The sequence below is a fragment of the Primulina tabacum genome, chromosome 8 (assembly GCF_025594145.1).
Source record: "Primulina tabacum isolate GXHZ01 chromosome 8, ASM2559414v2, whole genome shotgun sequence".
NCBI classification, from domain to species: Eukaryota; Viridiplantae; Streptophyta; class Magnoliopsida; order Lamiales; family Gesneriaceae; genus Primulina; species Primulina tabacum.
Window position 1 is genome coordinate 39,191,057 of NC_134557.1, and position 17,748 is coordinate 39,208,804.

At 35.2% G+C, this 17,748-nt stretch overlaps 3 protein-coding genes across 3 annotated transcripts; 1 reads left to right on the forward strand and 2 right to left on the reverse strand.

The window, feature by feature from the left end:
* Positions 1-303: 303 nt before the first annotated feature.
* Positions 304-4,179, reverse strand: LOC142554768 (uncharacterized). Its single transcript, XM_075665447.1, has 4 exons — positions 2,052-4,179; positions 1,761-1,964; positions 694-1,018; positions 304-583 (listed from the first exon to the last, which is right to left on the reverse strand). The coding sequence occupies exons 1-4, from the start codon at positions 4,177-4,179 to the stop codon at positions 304-306; spliced, it is 2,937 nt and encodes a 978-aa protein (XP_075521562.1).
* An 8,906-nt stretch (positions 4,180-13,085) lies between these two features.
* On the reverse strand, positions 13,086-15,477 carry LOC142554093 (uncharacterized). The gene is given in 2 exon segments (XM_075664724.1): positions 13,086-14,966; positions 14,969-15,477. Coding segments are annotated over 2 exon segments (1,584 nt in total). The 5' UTR covers positions 15,243-15,477; the 3' UTR covers positions 13,086-13,656.
* A 1,417-nt stretch (positions 15,478-16,894) lies between these two features.
* Positions 16,895-17,637, forward strand: LOC142552536 (LYR motif-containing protein At3g19508). Its single transcript, XM_075662222.1, has 2 exons — positions 16,895-17,231; positions 17,371-17,637. The coding sequence occupies exons 1-2, from the start codon at positions 17,022-17,024 to the stop codon at positions 17,428-17,430; spliced, it is 270 nt and encodes an 89-aa protein (XP_075518337.1). The 5' UTR covers positions 16,895-17,021; the 3' UTR covers positions 17,431-17,637.
* Positions 17,638-17,748: the final 111 nt, after the last annotated feature.

Consider the following 17,748-nt stretch of genomic DNA (forward strand, 5'->3'; position numbering starts at 1 on the left):
TTTCAAATGTGGTAGACATGCATTTAACAAATTCATCAACATGCTTTTGAGAAGAAGCACCAAAAATGATGTCATCCACATAAATTTGACACACAAGAATATCATGCTTCGATTTTTGAATAAAAAGGGTTTTATCAACCTCACCTCGTTTGAAGCCTAAGTCAAGCAGATATTCAGTAAGCCTACCATACCATGCTCGTGGAGCTTGTTTAAGTCCATAAAGTGCCTTCTTCAACTTGTAGACATGGTTCGGGTGGTTTGGATCTTCGAACCCTTTAGGTTGGCTTACATAAGCTTCTTCATTCAAATATCGTTCAAAAAGACACTTTTCACATCCATTTGATATAGTTTTATGTCCATGTGACAAGCGATAGCAAGTAAAAGTCGGACTGACTCAATCCGGGCAACAGGGGCAAATGTCTCATCAAAATCAATTCCTTCAATTTGAGTATACCCTTGAGCAACTAACCTAGCTTTATTTCTCACAACAATCCCAGATTCATCAGTTTTGTTTTTAAAAATCCATTTGGTTCCAATAACATTCACATTATCAGGTCTGGGAACCAAATCCCACACATCATTCCTAACAAATTGTTCAAGTTCCTCATGCATCGCATCAACCCAAAATTCATCTTTTAAGGCTTCATTTATATTTTTGGGTTCAATGAGCGAAACAAAACAAGAATGGCTTACTTGAGAGTATACGAAGTCATGCATACTAGACCCATCATTTTCCGATAATCTACCTTCTCCTTTCTTCTAGTTTGCATTCCTCCAAATGCTTCTCCAATGATCTGAGATGATGGATGATTTTTCTGAATCTTACTGGGAATATCAATCCATTCATTGGTTACAACATCATCATTTTCAGTATATTCTCCTGGTTCATCATTTGATTCTGCCAGTGCAGGTGTTGTCTCAGGTGTTACAACACCAGGTGCAACATCTGTGTTAGGCAGTGTCTCACTTATGTTCAATAGCCCATCAATATCGTCCTCGATTGTTTTTCCCGTTAGATCTGCAAGATCGTCAAAAACAACGTTAATAGATTCCATAGTCGTTCTTGTTCTGAGATTATACACGCGATATGCACGACTATTGGATGAATAACCAAGAAATAAACACTTGTCACTTTTAGAGTCAAACTTTGCAAGATGGTCTCGGTCATTCAAAACATAACATACACACCCAAAAACATGAAAGTACTTCAGGTTTGGCCTCTTTCCCATGATGATTTCATAGGATGTCATAGTAGAACCACTCCTTAAGTACACACGGTTTGAAATATGACATGATGTGTTTAAGGCCTCGGCCCAAAATCGTTTTGAAATATTCTTTGAACTCAACATGACCCTAGCCATTTCTTGCAGTGTCCTATTCTTCCTTTCGGCTATTCCATTTTGTGGAGGAGTCTTAGGGGCCGAAAATTCATGAGTTATCCCTCTCTTTTCACAGAATGATATAAAGTGTGAGTTTTCAAATTCTTTACCATGATCGGTCCTTATCTTACCAACCCTCAAATCATGTAGATTAGTAATCTTAGCGTGTAATTTCTTAAAAACAGCAAATGTGTCGGATTTTTTTCTAAGAAAACTTACCCATGTAAAGCGAGAGAAATCATCCACACAAACACATGAATACTTCTTACCTGCAAGGCTTTCCACTTCCATTGGACCCATAAGATCCATGTGCAAGAGTTCAAGACACCGTGTTGTTCCAAAGTGTTGCAACACTTGATGGGGAACACTGTGTTTACTTACCCTTTTGACATGCACCACAAACATAAGGAATTCCAGAGGATAAATTAGGCATACCTCTCACAGCATCGTACTTACCAAGGTTCTTTAATGTCTTGAAGTTTGCATGATCCAATTTTTGATGCCACAAGTTTAGTTCACTTACTTTTGAATGATTGCACACAGGGTCCTCTCCAAGTTGATAACAATTGTCAGCCGACCTTGTACCTATCAAAATACATGTATCAGTATTATCAAAAACTTCACAATTGTCTTTATCAAACTTAACATGTAAACCATCATCACAAAGTTGACTTATGCTTATTAAATTTGAGTTAAGTCCTTCGACATAAAGCACATTGTGTAGACTAGGCAGTCCATCAACATTCAAGGTCCCTTTGCCAGCTATTCTTCCTTTAGCACCTCCACCATATGTCACATGACCATTCCTTAGTTCAACATAGTCAGTCAAATAGTCTTTAGAACCTGTCATGTGGCGTGAACAGCCACTGTCAAAGTACCATATTCCTGCAATGTTAGTTTTTAACGAAGTATAAATAACAGAACATTGAATATTAGCCTTTGGCACCCAAACCCTTTTTACCGATGGTTTCCTATTGGCAGTGTTACACCGGATGTTGTACAATACCTGTGGCAACACCTGTTCAGATTCCCATCTTTTGTAGTCATCTCTCAGTTTAAAACAGTAGGGTTTGATATGACCAGGTCTAAAGCAATAGTGGCTGATAAAGTGACGTTTTCTGGACTTGGACTTCTTTGTAGCTATTTGCCTCTTTGATGAAACACCTTTTTCAGTGTATGTAGCATTCGAGATTTCAGCACTTCCTTTGACAAAGACAGTTGGTTTTCTTTCGGTGTTGGAAGACTCTCCTATTTCAAATTGGTGATTCGTATAACCAAGTCCAGCTTTGTCATTCTTTCCAATCATCAAGAGTGAATCAAGTTTGGATGAACTTGAATTAAGCTTCGCAAGAATTTGAGTTGCTTCTCCAAGCTCTTCCTTGACTTTGCATAATTCCAGATCTTTCTTACTTAAGATTACTTCAAGTCGTGATACTTGTGACTTCAGCTCAGTGTTCTCTTTGGAGAGAATTGCATTCACTTTATTTCTTTTGATCCAGCCTTCATACAATTCTTCATACATTTTCTGCACACTTTCCAGAGTGACTTCATCATCATCTACTTCTTGGTTTTCAGACTGACTTGATTCACCAAGGGTTGTAGAATTAAGACACACTGAATTTGAAGAGATGTTGCGACCAGGTATTGTAACACCTGTGGCAATACCCAAAGGATTGATTTGCATTGAACGCTTCTCCTTGATCACAGCAGACAACGATGTGTGATTTTCAGATTCATTTGATCCTTGATCATCATCAGACTCTTCATCACTCAAAGTGACAGCCATGCCTTTGTTTCTCCGAAGTCGATTGGCACACTCATTGGCATAGTGTCCAAATCCAGAACACTCTCTGCATTGTACTGAGTCCAAATTTCTGACATTTGATTGGATTTGCAATTCAGTTTTTGGTCGAAATTGTCCTTTCATAGGAGTAAACTTTTGAGCTTTTGCAGAAGTGGTGATATTGGGCAACACAGATTTTTGTCCAATTTTCTTCTTCTCTCTCATTTTCTTCAAGTAATCACCGAATTTTTTAGTAATTAGAGAGATAGAATCTTCACCTAAATCAGATTCATTCACTTCTTTAGATATTTGAAGGATTTCATCATAAGAGTCAGTTGAAACTTCAAGGGCTATTGTCTTCCCTTTATCCTTCTTTTGTAAATCAAGATTCATCTCAAAAGTTCTGAGGGAACTCATTAATTCATCCATGTTGATTGTTGAAGTATCTTTAGATTCTTCAATTGCACAAACTTTGACATTAAATTTCTCAGGTAGAGATCTTAAAACTTTGTTCACCAATCTTTCATTGGACATGGGATCTCCAAGACTGTGAGCTTCATTAGAAAGTTGTCTCAACCGGCTATCATACTCAAGAATAGACTCCCTGTCCTCCATTCTCAGGCTTTCAAATTTTGATGCCACCATCCTTAGCCTAGTTTTACGCACACTTTCGGATCCTTCACAATGTTTATGAAGTATATCCCAAGCTTCTTTGGCACAAACACAATTGGTGATTAAATTAAACATCCTTGTGTCAACAGACGAGAATATAGCATTGAGAGCCTTGGAATTAAAATTTGACGTTTGCACTTCATCAATTGTCCATGTACTTTCAGGTTTGAGCCGAGTGTCTCCATCAGCATCCTCAATCTTTGGTGGACTCCAACCATCAAGTACACGCTGCCAAGCTCTTTCTTCAATTGATTTAATAAAAACCCTCATCTTTACTTTCCATAATGCATAGTTTGATCCATCCAATATGGGAGGTCTAAAAACAGTGTTTGTTGATGCTTCCATGATCCTTTTCCACCTGGAAAACAAAACAAAACAGTATCTCACTTAGTAGCGTCAAGTGGAGGCTCTGATACCAAATGAAAGTTCCGTTTCCACAGGGTGAATGTGACGAGGGTGAGTGTTGTGTGTATCAGAATGTAGGTGTTGTGCGTAGGTGTTGTAACACCCACGACAACATGCAGCGAAAATTATAGTTTAACACATTAACACACAACTGAAATGACAATAATACGAGATACGAGAGATAAATTATGCACAAGTATAAAATACTTGTGCGGTGCCTCAGGGCAAAATAATTCACTAGAAAAACTTGTAAGTTTACAAAAACCAATACTAGTGAAAGAATAAAACAACTCCCTTATTAAGGCGAGTAACAAATTTCATCCTAAACCTCTAACAAACCGTATAACCAAAATACATAGGATGCATCAACTGAGAAGTGAAAAAGTCTTCAAAAATTAGCGCACTAATCAAAACAGTGATTAGGTGTTGTCTTCAGATGTAGTCAGCACTTCACAGCAACACTTTATCAACGACGCGAGATTGCTTCAATCAGAAAATATTTTCTTCGTACAAATGCATCTCTGTCTCTCCGAAAGTTTTATGCTCTATATCGTCCCCCTCTTTTTGTTTCTTCTCCTTTGAGTCCTATTTAACATAGAAAAACCAATTTCATTAGGAAACAAACTCTTTTTAAAACAAGGATAATATCTTAAAGATATTGTGATATCATATCTTAAAGATATTAAGAGTCATATCAAATATAGCCTTATATCACATATTGAATTTATACGAGATCATATCATCAATTTCGAGATTATCCTCAGTGTCTAGAAAGGCAAAATATTAAAGATAAAAAAGGAAAATATATCAAGAATAAAATTCCTTTCAGTTTCGATGTTCGAAACAGTCCTTGGGTGTCTTATGTTTATAAATCATTCAAAAGGTGTTTAGATTGTTACCTTTGCGTATAAAACATTGGCTCCAAAATATTCCTGATTTTAAGCGGATATAGTCCTTCTTGTAAATCTCTACGAATGAATCTTCCTCCGGTTGATCGTCAAAGTCGACCCACGAGCAGAGACTGTGTTCCTCGCTTGGATGCACTAGAGAAACCAAATGATTTGTGCATTGAGATTGAATCATCTGAATTTCCAAAATCCGGAGTCGGTGCAACGGCAGAGGGCGTCGGCGGAGGACAAGTGATGGCCAAAATTTTGTTTACCAAAACTTGCGATGTGGCCTAGACTTGTGTAGGAAGTGGGAAGGTTTTCTTGTGAATTTTGTGTGCAAAAATTCTGTTATTTATTATGAGCCCTTATGATATATTTATAGAGTGCGATTCTTGATCCATCAAAAGTATTTCTCCCACGCGGATTCCTAATCCTCGCCCCACCAGTACTCTATTATTTCATTATAATAAAATTCTCATATTATTATCATTACATCGTGTATTTATTAATTTTTGATAATGCATGATATATTAATATTATATATACATATAAAGGGTATATATATAAACATTAATACATTTATACATGCACAATTAATACATGCATAGACATATTAATTAAATTAAATAATTATTATTTAATTTATATAATTAACTTATTAGTTAATTAATTATAGACTCCTCTGAAATATTTTATAAATTTTTTTTACATATTAATAGTCATCACTACTAGTACCACCATTTAATCAGTAGATTTTAAATCCACTAAATAAATGATTCTGAACTCATTTTAAGTCGGATCGACGATCTGACATCACCGATGTATCAAATATACAAGTCTTGTTCATATAATGAAAATCGAAAAATATCGAATATTAAAATTTTCATTTACCATATTGAGCAGCTGCCAGTTTAGTGAACTCCTTCACCAAAATTGGCAGTTTTACTCTCCTTCCTTAATTAGTAATTAAGTTAACTTTCATTTCTTTCATCATGTGAATTCAGCTTATAAACTCTTTCATAAGCATCATGTTTGATCTCCATCAAACTATAGTTGCCAAATTAAACTCCTTTAACTTTGACTTTCTCAACGGGAACACATAATCTGATACTTGTGTGACCCTCTGGTTCAGGGATAGAACTAGCAGTGGATTCACATTTCCATGTTATTCAGAATAACATTTATTCTTATTCGGGCTAATCCTAATTAACCTCATTCTTTTTATCAGCTCTTTGATCAATAATGTCATAAATCATTTCTGATTACACCCATCGGTTCATGGTAAGAACGTCTAGTAGCATCGCCCCATTATCCCCTAAGTATCGCTAATAGTACCTGCAGGAACCTTAAGTCATGGTTAGCGTAAAATACGGTCCCTTCAACACATATATCTCGATCGAATCTGCAATCATTGGTATATCGAGAGTTGCATATGAATCCGATAACGGTGTGATTTATTGTTTAGTATTAATAGTGGCATGATATGTGCAACTAGGAAAAAACATTTCCCTAAGGAACATTTATTGCTCTGACCAAAAAATCCCTGCACTATTAATTCATCGTATCACATAGGATATCTTCACCCGTAGAAAAACGGTGAATCCCGGACTACAATGAATTTGCTCTTATGTATTTCGAAACTACACCCAACCTCGTCACTTGATGACCTTCAATTGAGTCGGTAAACGGATCAAAGTGCATGCTACACTACAAGAAAAATGATTTTCCGCAGCACATCATCAACAGCGTGCATTAAAAGCACGCTGCGAATACTACTTTTAACGGTGTGCACCCATATGTGCGTTGTTAATATTGTTGCACTTGACTAGAAATCGGCGTGCATTAAAAGCACACTGCGGATAGTAATATCCGCAGCATGCATTTATGTGTGCTGTTAATAAATTATATAAACGACAGCGTGCAGTTATATGTGAGCTGTTAATAACCTATGCAATTTTCGCAGCGCACAATAAAGACACGCCGTTAATATTATTATTAACAGTGTGCATGTTTATGTGTGTTGTTAAAAATAAATCATTTTTAAAAAAATCATGTTTAGACATTAACGGCGTACATTAATCGCACGCCGTCAATAGTATTATTCACGACATGCATATTATTAGGACGCTGCGGAAAATGGGTGCGAATTTTTAAATTAGTGACTGGTTTCATCAATTTACAAAACCGTCGCTAATTTAATGGTTGCAATGGTTTAATAAACCGTTGCTATATTTCGCGACGGTTTCTTTAGAAACCGATCGGCGACGATTTAATAAAAACACTGTCGCTTTTAGCGACGGTTATTATTCAACCGTTGCTAATAGCCGTAAATAACCGACAGTTTAATAAAAAACCGTCGCTAATAACGACGGTTCTATTTCAGATTAGCGATGGTTTAATGGACAACCGTCGCTATTAGCGACAGTTCTATTTCAGATTAGCGACGGTTCTATTTCAGATTAGCGACGGTTTAATGGACAACCGTCGCTAATAGTCACAAATTACCTATAAATATCCGATATTCGTTCCATTTTTTCTCCACACCACTTCACAAAACTTAAAATTTTTCTCTTTTATACGATTTTAGTTTCGATTTATATACCTTTTTTGTTTAAAATTTTTGTTAATTTTTTAAGTGTTGGTTAAGATCATGTGTATTGTTAGCGGCGGGTTTTAAACCGTCACTACATTTAAAGACCATCGCTAAAGTAGCGACGGATTGTTAACCGTCGCTAAATTTCGCGACGGCGTCTTCGATTTCGAACCATCGCCGATTAGCGACGGGTTTGTCAAAAATCGTCGCTAATGTTAGATGTTCTATGAATTTTAACGGCATACATTGCACGCTGCGGATAGTTTTATCAACGTTGTGCATATGTACGGCATGGATAATAGTATTAACATCGTGCACATGTACGCCGCGGATAATCTTCAACTTTCAACAGCTTGCAAATTTGTAGCGTGCAATGTGCGATGCGGAAAGAGAATTTGCGCGCTGCGAAAAGCCATTTTTGTTGTAGTGCTAGTATGTATACCCTTACATTGTCCCGGGTCAAAGAACTGATGATTCACCCATCTGTATAAATGGACATCTACATACCCTTGCTAATGAAACATGACGTTTACATCATTGATGCAAATCTCGAGCCCAAGCAACCTTTATCCTCATTTTAGTCGGTTGATTCAACTAGGAACTCGTTTAGAATATACGATACACTTCCTAATGAGTTTCATAATCTTACGTTGTGAGGCAGACTTCGTGGTACATATTGTATATTCAATAACTTTATCTATGCAGTTTGCATAAGTATACAGATAAAGCATAATGTCATAATTGAATAAAATCGTAAAAAATTATTAAAATAAAGATCGTTTACATTAGAGTCACTAAAATCTCAAGCCACAAGTTGACTTGTTGGACATCTACTCTAACAATTCTCACAAAGTTTCAAACTGGGTATAGGTAAATTGAGTAGAAAATACTTCTCAAATAGAAAACAAAACTCTTTTCCAATTAATATTAATTTGCTTGACCAAAAGCTTGGTACTTGCATCTGTAAACTAGAATCTCAAGCATCATGAGCTTGAGTTTATATATTTTCTCTAAATTCGTGAGCAAGTTAATTCTATTAAGAGTGAGAAAAAATATCGAATTTTCAGTATACCTGAAGTTATCATACGAAAAATATCGAATTTATCAAAATTTTCAGTACGGTAAATGTATGTAATTTGAAAATTTTTGATATATACCGAATGAAAAAATAGTACGTATAAATTTAAACATATATTTTAAAATAATAAAGTTAAATTTTTTTTAAAAATATAATATTTTTTTCGGTATAAAACGGTATATAACGATATTGTATCGAAATATCGATATACTGTTACATTTCGGTATAGTCGATATGCTAATTATAGGTATCGAAAATTTCGGTATACCATGTCTCGGTGGTATAACGAAAATTTCGACTCGTTATAACGAAATTTTCGGTACGGTAGCTGTATAAATATTTTTAATACTGTAATTTTCGATACAAAATAAGATATGTATTTTTTCGGTACGATATAATATATCACCCCTAAATTCTATCATGGGAACATTTCAAAATTGGTCTTATTGCACCAAACCAAGTTTTTATTACTTAAATGGCGGAAAATGAAGTAAGTTAGCTGACATGACCAATTTTGTATATTTTTTTTCCTCCTGTAATAATCCGTCTTTGTATAAAAATGTAGCGAAATCAAATAACAAACTTCATCTGAACAACATTAGTATCAAATTAAACAGCCAAAATTAATTTCTTCCTAGCACATTGTTAATTAATTTCATTAAAAAATTTCCCATTTTCCTTAATTATACAATGTGTAATGTTATTAGTTGAGTTCAAGTCGATTTTTCCTATTGGGATACAAAGTTTTATTTTTATTAATAAAAAAATTTATTGGAAAATTTTATACAAGGGAGAAATTATAAAATAATCCAGTAAATTGGTATATTTTTGTTATTGAAAATGTAAATCGTTAAAGTTTGATTTTTATTCAATAAGTTGAATTGTTTGACATTCAGTTCTTTTCACCGATGCGATGATATAGTTATTTCAGTTCAACTACTAAAATAACCTTTAATTGAAATTTGTATAAATATAAAATTGTTACAAATTTTGCAGTTTACATCTCTAAAGGAATTTTGGCAAAAACTTATGTGAGACGGTCTCATGGGTCGTATTTTATGATATGAATATCTTATTTGGGTCATCCATGAAAAAATATTATTTTTTATATTAAGAGTATTACTTTTTATTGTGAATATCGGTAGGGTTGACCCGTCTCACAGATAAAGATTCATGAGACCGTTTCACAAGAGACCTACTCTAGAATTTTTCTTTTTCGAGAGAGAAACTCTAATTGAAATTTTTATGAGTAGAGAATTGTTTGGGAAACTAGCATTATATGTTATTTTATCTAATTTTGTTAGATAAAGAAAGTAAAAAAAATTGCCATACATAGCGTGAGAAGACGGAAGTGGGCACACTGATATTCAAATGTGAGAAATTATCCACAACTTTCATCTTATTATAAATCAACCATATATATACAAATGGTCTCACACTTGTTTCAATATTTTAATTCATAAATTAAATATCAATATATAATTCAGTGTAAATCTGTCTATACGTTTATTTATCAAAATCTAAACCTTATGAAAATTACATGCAATATGTAAGAGTGAATTTTTTTCAAAAAAAATATTGCTCACATTGAACAATGGGAAAAATTGGCAAAATTATTATATAATAAGGTTTGTTTCAATTTTTTTCTATAATTCAGTAAATTTTATTTTTAGTGTAATATTGGTGGTTTTTTTTAAATAATATTTCTTTTTATCTTTACTCATTTTTTAAAAGTCTTAACGTGATATTAAATATTACTGACGTGACATCAAATGTGATTTGACATGAGATATTACCGGGCTTAAGCCAGATTTGTGTGTATATTGTAGGTTTAACGCAAGAAATAGATCTAATGCAACGAACATATCTCTCATTTCAATCCATATTCATTGTCTTCTATGGCAGCAGCTTATGCTGCGCTTCTCTCGCTTACTCGAACAATACACCAGATTTTGAATCTTGAGTGGTGTATCGATCCTGTTCACAAGGAAAATATAGTTTCCCTTCAAGAAAAGGTTAATTTCATTGTCACTTTCCTGGAAGATTATTCAGAGAAGCATTGCGAAACACTTGATGGTGTGCGAAGTGCTGAATTCAGAAATTATGAAGCGCAAAATTTCATGGAGATCTTCCAAGGCTACTTGTGGTGAGATGAAGTTGTAAGAATTTATTCATGTTTAAACTTAATAACATGATACTGAATGCGGAAAAAATAGATCTATGTTTGGTATCGACAACCTGCTATCATTGGGGATATTCCAAGGCTAATTGTGGTGAGATGAACTTGTAAGAATTTATTCATTTTAAACTTAATAACATGATATTGAATGTGGAAAAAGTAGATCGGATGTTACGGCCTCCGGCCATTGAATATGAAGAACGCCTTAAACATCTCTTTGAATTTTTGCTAATTGTTTGATAAAAGAAGAAGAGATTTGACGAATTTTAATGATATCTATTCATAATATGATAAATAAATCTCAGTATATTTATCATATTAGTATACATAATATTCTTGATTTTCACTCCTTTAGATATGAAACGTATCTCATATTTATTATATAAAATATGTTGATCATAATTAAATTGTTTTATAGTCTTAAATAAAATAATTATAAATAACTTGGATCAAGACTTGGACAGAACGTTTGAAAGATGTAATTTTATTTGGAGGTAATGAAAATGAAAAAGAGAGACGAGGAAGAAGTCTCCAAATCATCCCGATTGTTGGGATGCACTACAAGAAAAAAGGCGAAAGACAACGGTTTTTAACCGTTGTCGTAGATAAAAAAAAAACTGTTGTTAAAGCCACTGTTGTTAAATGGTGCGCTCAAAGACAACGGTTTTTAAACCGTTGTCGTAGGTAAAAAAAACTGTTGTTAAAGCCACTGTTGTTAAATGGTGCGCTCAAAGACAACGGTGAAAAACCGTTGTCGTAGACATCAAAGACGACGGTGAAAAACTGTTATCGTAGGTATTGAAAAACCGTTATTAAAGGCACTGTGGTTAAAAGGGTGCGCTCGAAAGACAACGGTGAAAAACCGTTGTCGTAGACGTCTAAAGACGACGGTGAAAAACCGTTGTCGAAGCATTGAAAAATCGTTGTAAAACAAAAATTTTGCGACGGATTTTTCTAAACAATTCCTTCGCTAATAGCGACGGTTTTCTTGGTCCGTCACTCATTAGTGACGGTTTTTATTATGATCACCGTAATTAGCGACGGTTTGTTTATGTTTTCTGTCGCTATTTTTTCCGTAAAAAAAAAATTACGGTTATAATTTTATAAACCTAACAAAATAAACTAATAATCTTACTAAATTAATATATTTAAAATCTTTAACTTAAAATTTAAGTTTAAGGAAAATCGTGGACAAAACGTGGAAGAAAAAAAAATTTGAGAAGTTACACTAACTAAGAAATGACTTAGGGGTGTGAAGGAAATGACTAAGGAGAGGGATATTTATAGACACTTGTGCGACGGTTTTTGAAAAACACCGTCGCTAGTAGCGACGGATTTTGCATAAACGGTAACAACCGTCGCTAAATTTAGTGACGAATAGACGGGAAAAACCGTCGCTAAATTAAATCTGCGACGGTATAATAAACACCGTCGCGAAATTTAGCGACGAACTGGCTGTAACTGTCGCTAAATTTCGCGACGGGTTTTTAAAACCGTCGCTAAGTTTAAATTTTGCTACCTTCGCTAAATATTAACCGATTTTTTTAAAAAAATTAGAAACTACGACAACGTTTTTTCAAAAACCGTTGTCTTTAACCAAATAAAACACTAAGAAACGCCAACGTTTTAAAAAACCGTTGTCGTAGTTAAAAAACGATCCGAAAGACAATGGTTTTCACAAACCGTTGTCTTTGACCCTTGACAGAATCTTATATAGACAACGATTTTTGAAAAAACGTTGTTGTAGCCCAAAAAAACCATCCAAAAGAGAACGGTTTTTAAAAACCGTTGTTGTAGTCTAAAAAAACCGCTCATAGACAACGGTTGTTAAAACCGTTGTTGTAGCCAAAAAAAAAAAGCTCTTAGACAACAGTTTTTAAAAACCGTTGTAAAAAAAAAAAAACACATTAAAGACAAAAAAAAAAAACACATTAAAGACAACGGTTTTTTAAAAACCGTTGTCGTAGACACATATAAGACAACGGTTTTAAAAAAACCGTTGTTATAAGCGGGGTTTTTTAGGCTACGACAACGGTTTTTGTTAAAACCGTTGTTTAATAAAAACCGTTGTCGTATTAATGTTGTTGATTGAAGCTTTTCTTGCAGTGATGGGAGGAATCGGGAAGACTACTCTAGCTAGAAGAGCTTACGAGCATTCATTCCTCGCTCAGTATTTTGACATTTGTGCATGGACCACAATATCTCAAGAGTATTAAAAGAGAGAGATTCTTCTCGAGCTTCTTCAATCCCTCGAGAAACAAGAGAATTAACAATCTGGTGCGAGCGATGCCCAATTGGCAAAGCTATTCTACCAAAATCTCATTGGTAGACGATATCTCCTTGTGATGGATGATATATGGAGTACCAAGGCTTGGGATGACTTGAAGATGATATTTCCAGAGGATGGTAGTGGAAGTCCGATCTTGTTGACTACTAGACTATCAGATGTGGCAGTTCAAGCAGGATCTTCTAGTTCTCTGCCTCATCAAATGAATTTTTTTAATGGAGATCAAAGTTGGAAACTGTCGGGCAAAAATTAGCAGACAATGCATTGATGGTGGTTGTGGATGTCATCTTTATGTAGTGAAATGATTCGGTAGCTTTATGTAACAAAATTGACGAAAAAACACACGATTTCAACCTCATAGGCTAGGTATTATAGACAATTCTTGGACTCCTAATTCTGGCTAGGTATTATAGGCAAATCAACCTCATCACACCACTCAATACATCTTGTCTCATAATATGAAGTCCTCACGTTATTAGCCAAATATGTCACCCAAATCTTCCCACCTATCCTCCACTTCAACACACTCCCTTCCATCTCTTTGCTCATCCTCCACCCCACACTTCCACCGCAATCCGCCCCGGAAACTACCAGACCGCCAGACTTCGAAAATCCCCGGCCATCTCCTGTGTACCGATTCTTAAAATCTACCCTAATTTCTCCACCAACAATAGGCTTCCACATGGCAACCTCAACCCCAGTGGTAGTATCACACAAACTTGCATCAAATAATGCAACATTTCCCTCCACATCTTGGTCCCATCTCCAATTCTTGATTTTGGCTCTAGTTGCCTTCTTCTCCATTGCTTTCACCTTAGGGGACTTTGAATTTTCAAAGCTACCCTTTAAGATCTTTTCGATTTCCATCTCCCTCTCCACGTTATCCGTGGACCGGCCCAAACTCAACCCGCCCACATAACCGGCCCCAGCTTCCGGCCCAACCCACATCCGAATCCTTGATGGGAAATACTTCTCCTCAAGTAAAATTTCATCCTTGTCTTTCTTGAACCCTAGTTTAACCACATGCAGACGTAAATTATCCACACGTGCGTTTACTTGAACATAGTTTTCATGAAACCCAACTGTATATTCCAACTGAATCACAGCCTCAAGCTGCTGATGGGCTAAAGCGTACTTCAGCAGAGATTCTGTTGCCTGCATGACAGAAGGGAAATTACCGTTTTGACCCTGAAATGACTGCACGCAGTTCATGGATTTCACCGGAGCATAACCCTTCAAAATCCATAACCCGTGAGCTTCCATGGCATAAGAGAATCCAAGATTCTTTGAGGGTAAATGGGTCAAATTCGGTATTCCAGCTTCGACATCTCTTAAAATAAGCCATTTAGCTAAGATGTACCCGAAGGTGCGCATGAAACAGTGCTCTACATCTGCTCCGATTGCGATGAAGAAGCTCCGCATCACCGGCGCGTGTTTGCACGTAAATGCGTCGATGTTCGGTGCCAGCAATGAATGGAAATAGAAGGAGCCAACTTCCGACGGCGAGTCCCACGCGCAGAGCCAGAAAAGGTGCATGAGGAAGACGAGGTTGAAGAAGCTGGAGAAAGATTCCTGTGAGTAAGAGTCAAGAATCCACGACACCGGCTGCAGGTTGGGCTTCCCGAGCTGCCAACGGCGGAGGGTGCTGTTATCATGCGCGGTGGGTGAACGCGACACGATTTCTTGAAGGAGTCGAAGACGAGCGGCAAGAAGGGCTTGCCCCAATCCAAGGGACACATGTCAGAAGCCCAGATGGTCGTCTCCTTTTCTTCTAAACAGGGAAACCCAACGAAGCAAATTGAGAACGTAAGGGAAACTTCCGAATCCAACCCACGAACTCTCTCAGCTCTGAGTTCAATCGATCGAGTTTCCGAGTTTTTATTTTTGGAACACGGGAGTGACAAAATCTGCTGTGAATTCGACACATTCCACTCGTCCGAGTCAGGAAGTTCACATATCCATGACCAAATATCCATAACTAAAAAATTTCCTTGTTTCTTGTTGCCTAGTTGCAGATTCTTAGGATTTACGAGTTCTTGGAAAGAACAAGTGCGGAGTGAATTAAATATATTGATGAAGTTAATAAAAAAATTCTTTGAATTTGATGGATATTATTTAAAGAACCAAAAATTTGATTTGAGTGGCGGAGAGGATGCCAAGTTCATTGAAGACAGTAGTGGTTACGAGTGAAATGTGGTTCTATCAAGTTCTAAGTTTTGGATGGAATAATTGTGTATTCATGGCATTTATTTCTTTTGTTTTCACTTTCATTCTACCTCATATTCCTTGAAGTTTTAAGGACCAGAATTATAATATATTATATATAACATAATAGTAGGTAGACAGGTCTAACGACTTTTTATCTTTTAGACGTGTCAACCCTACAGATATTCACAATAAAAAGTAATATTTTTCATGAATGACCCAAATAAGATATCGGTCTCCTAAAATACGACTCGTAAGATCGTCTCACACAAATTTTTACCATAATATAATACTTGAGCGCTTTAAATAACCACTTGATATCATGTCATTCTATCTCAAATTTAACAATGATCTTTGTAATTGTCTCCAAAACACAAAAGCATATATATATATATATATGTGTGTGTCGAAATATTTTATAAATATAAAAATATTATGTATATATATAATATTCGTGTATTATGTTACACATGTAATACGACTTTCTCGACTGCTTGCATATATAATATTACATGCAGTTTATATAATGGTATGAAGTCCTCCTAGTAAAACTTGGTCCGGATCACATACCTTGCACGTGGTGTGGTTATGAAATTATTGTTTTTATTTTTTAAATTTATAAATTTTAAACTATATGAAATTAAAATTAAATAAGAGAAAATATAAATGGAAACGTTAATAACTATAAACAAATATGTGTTTAAAAGGGTTTCAAAACTTATATATGCTAGTAACCAAATGCAAAGGCAAAAACTTGTACGAGACGATCTCACGGGTCGTATTTTGTGAAACGGATATCTTATTTGGGTCATCCACGAAAAGTATTACTTTTTATTGTGAATATCGATAGAGTTAACTCGTCTCACAGATAAAGATTCGTTAGATCGTCTCACAAGAGATCAACTTAAATGCAAATGTCTTGCATGTAAGATAAATAATTTATAAACTAAAAAAGGATTTTTTTTTCTTTTTTTGAAAAACAAAAAGGAGTAAAGAAAATTAAAAGACATTGGTGTATATATATATAAGAAAATTACCATTGTTGCCCACTGCTTTTTCCACCTCCATAGATGAGATTGAAGAATCTCTTTGTGGTTTCTTCCAAAGGAATTTTTTTTTCAAATGATCAGTTTTTCTTTTATAAATTAAGATAAAAAATTTCCTCCCACGATTTGAGAATCACAATATAAAAAAATCATTTTCTTAAATAAATAATTATGATTTGAACTATTGATTTACGTATTTGAAAATAACCGATTAGGTTTACCACGAAATCTAAAAATCGATCCGTGATCTAATTTGAGTGCATGATAGACCTCAGCAGCAAACTGAAGAGATCAGCATTATTTTACAATTTTTTTCGATAAAACTTGGAAATCAACTCAACCCATAAGTTGTAGAAGCTCAGTTGGCCCACACAATCGCCCAAAGAACTCCATTTCGTCAGTTCTTCTATTTTCTCAGAACTTTATATATATAAATAATTAACAATCATCGAGGAATCACGCAGCCGAAGTACTAGTCACGCACTGAAAATTCTCGATCTTTTAATGGTTATCAGCGAAATGTCGAAAGCTTTAAGAGCCTACAGTGAAGTGCTGAGGCTCGTTCGACGCCTCCCACAAGATACTAGGGGTTATTACGCTAAGTACGCTCGCGAGAACTTCGTCAACTACAGAGAAGTCGACCCAAAAGACGAGGCTTTCCTTCACGAACTCCTCAACAGAACTTATACACATTCTTTATGGGTTCTCAACAAGGTAAGTTAATCGCGCGCACGCGTGTGTTAATGAATAGATTTGAACCTTGTTTATGGATCTTTAGCACAAATTCCACATACCAGATTCGTTGATTTGATCCTAATCGTGAACATGTTGTTTGGGTTTTCACGTGATGCAGTACTCGGTGAATGAATCTGCTGCGAATAAGCTGAAGGAGATCTGCTCAGCGGGTGCCTGAGTGTATTAGATCTCCTTAGTGCTCACCAAATGTTTGTTTTTATTCCCCTGTGGAATTTGTTTGTTGTCTGATTTATATAATAATAGTTATATAATACAATTTTTGGGCTTGGATATTTTGCAGTATTTTGTTATTGCCTTTTGATCCAGTCAAATATAATAAAATCAAATTCTTTTTTTTTTTGGAAAGAAGGATTTGTTTTTTAGATTTTATAAATAATTATTCACAATTCTTGTGAATCAATATGAGATTGTTGTATCCTAATATGGTTTTTATTCAAGTATCATTATTTCAACATTGTTACTTACAATATTTTTA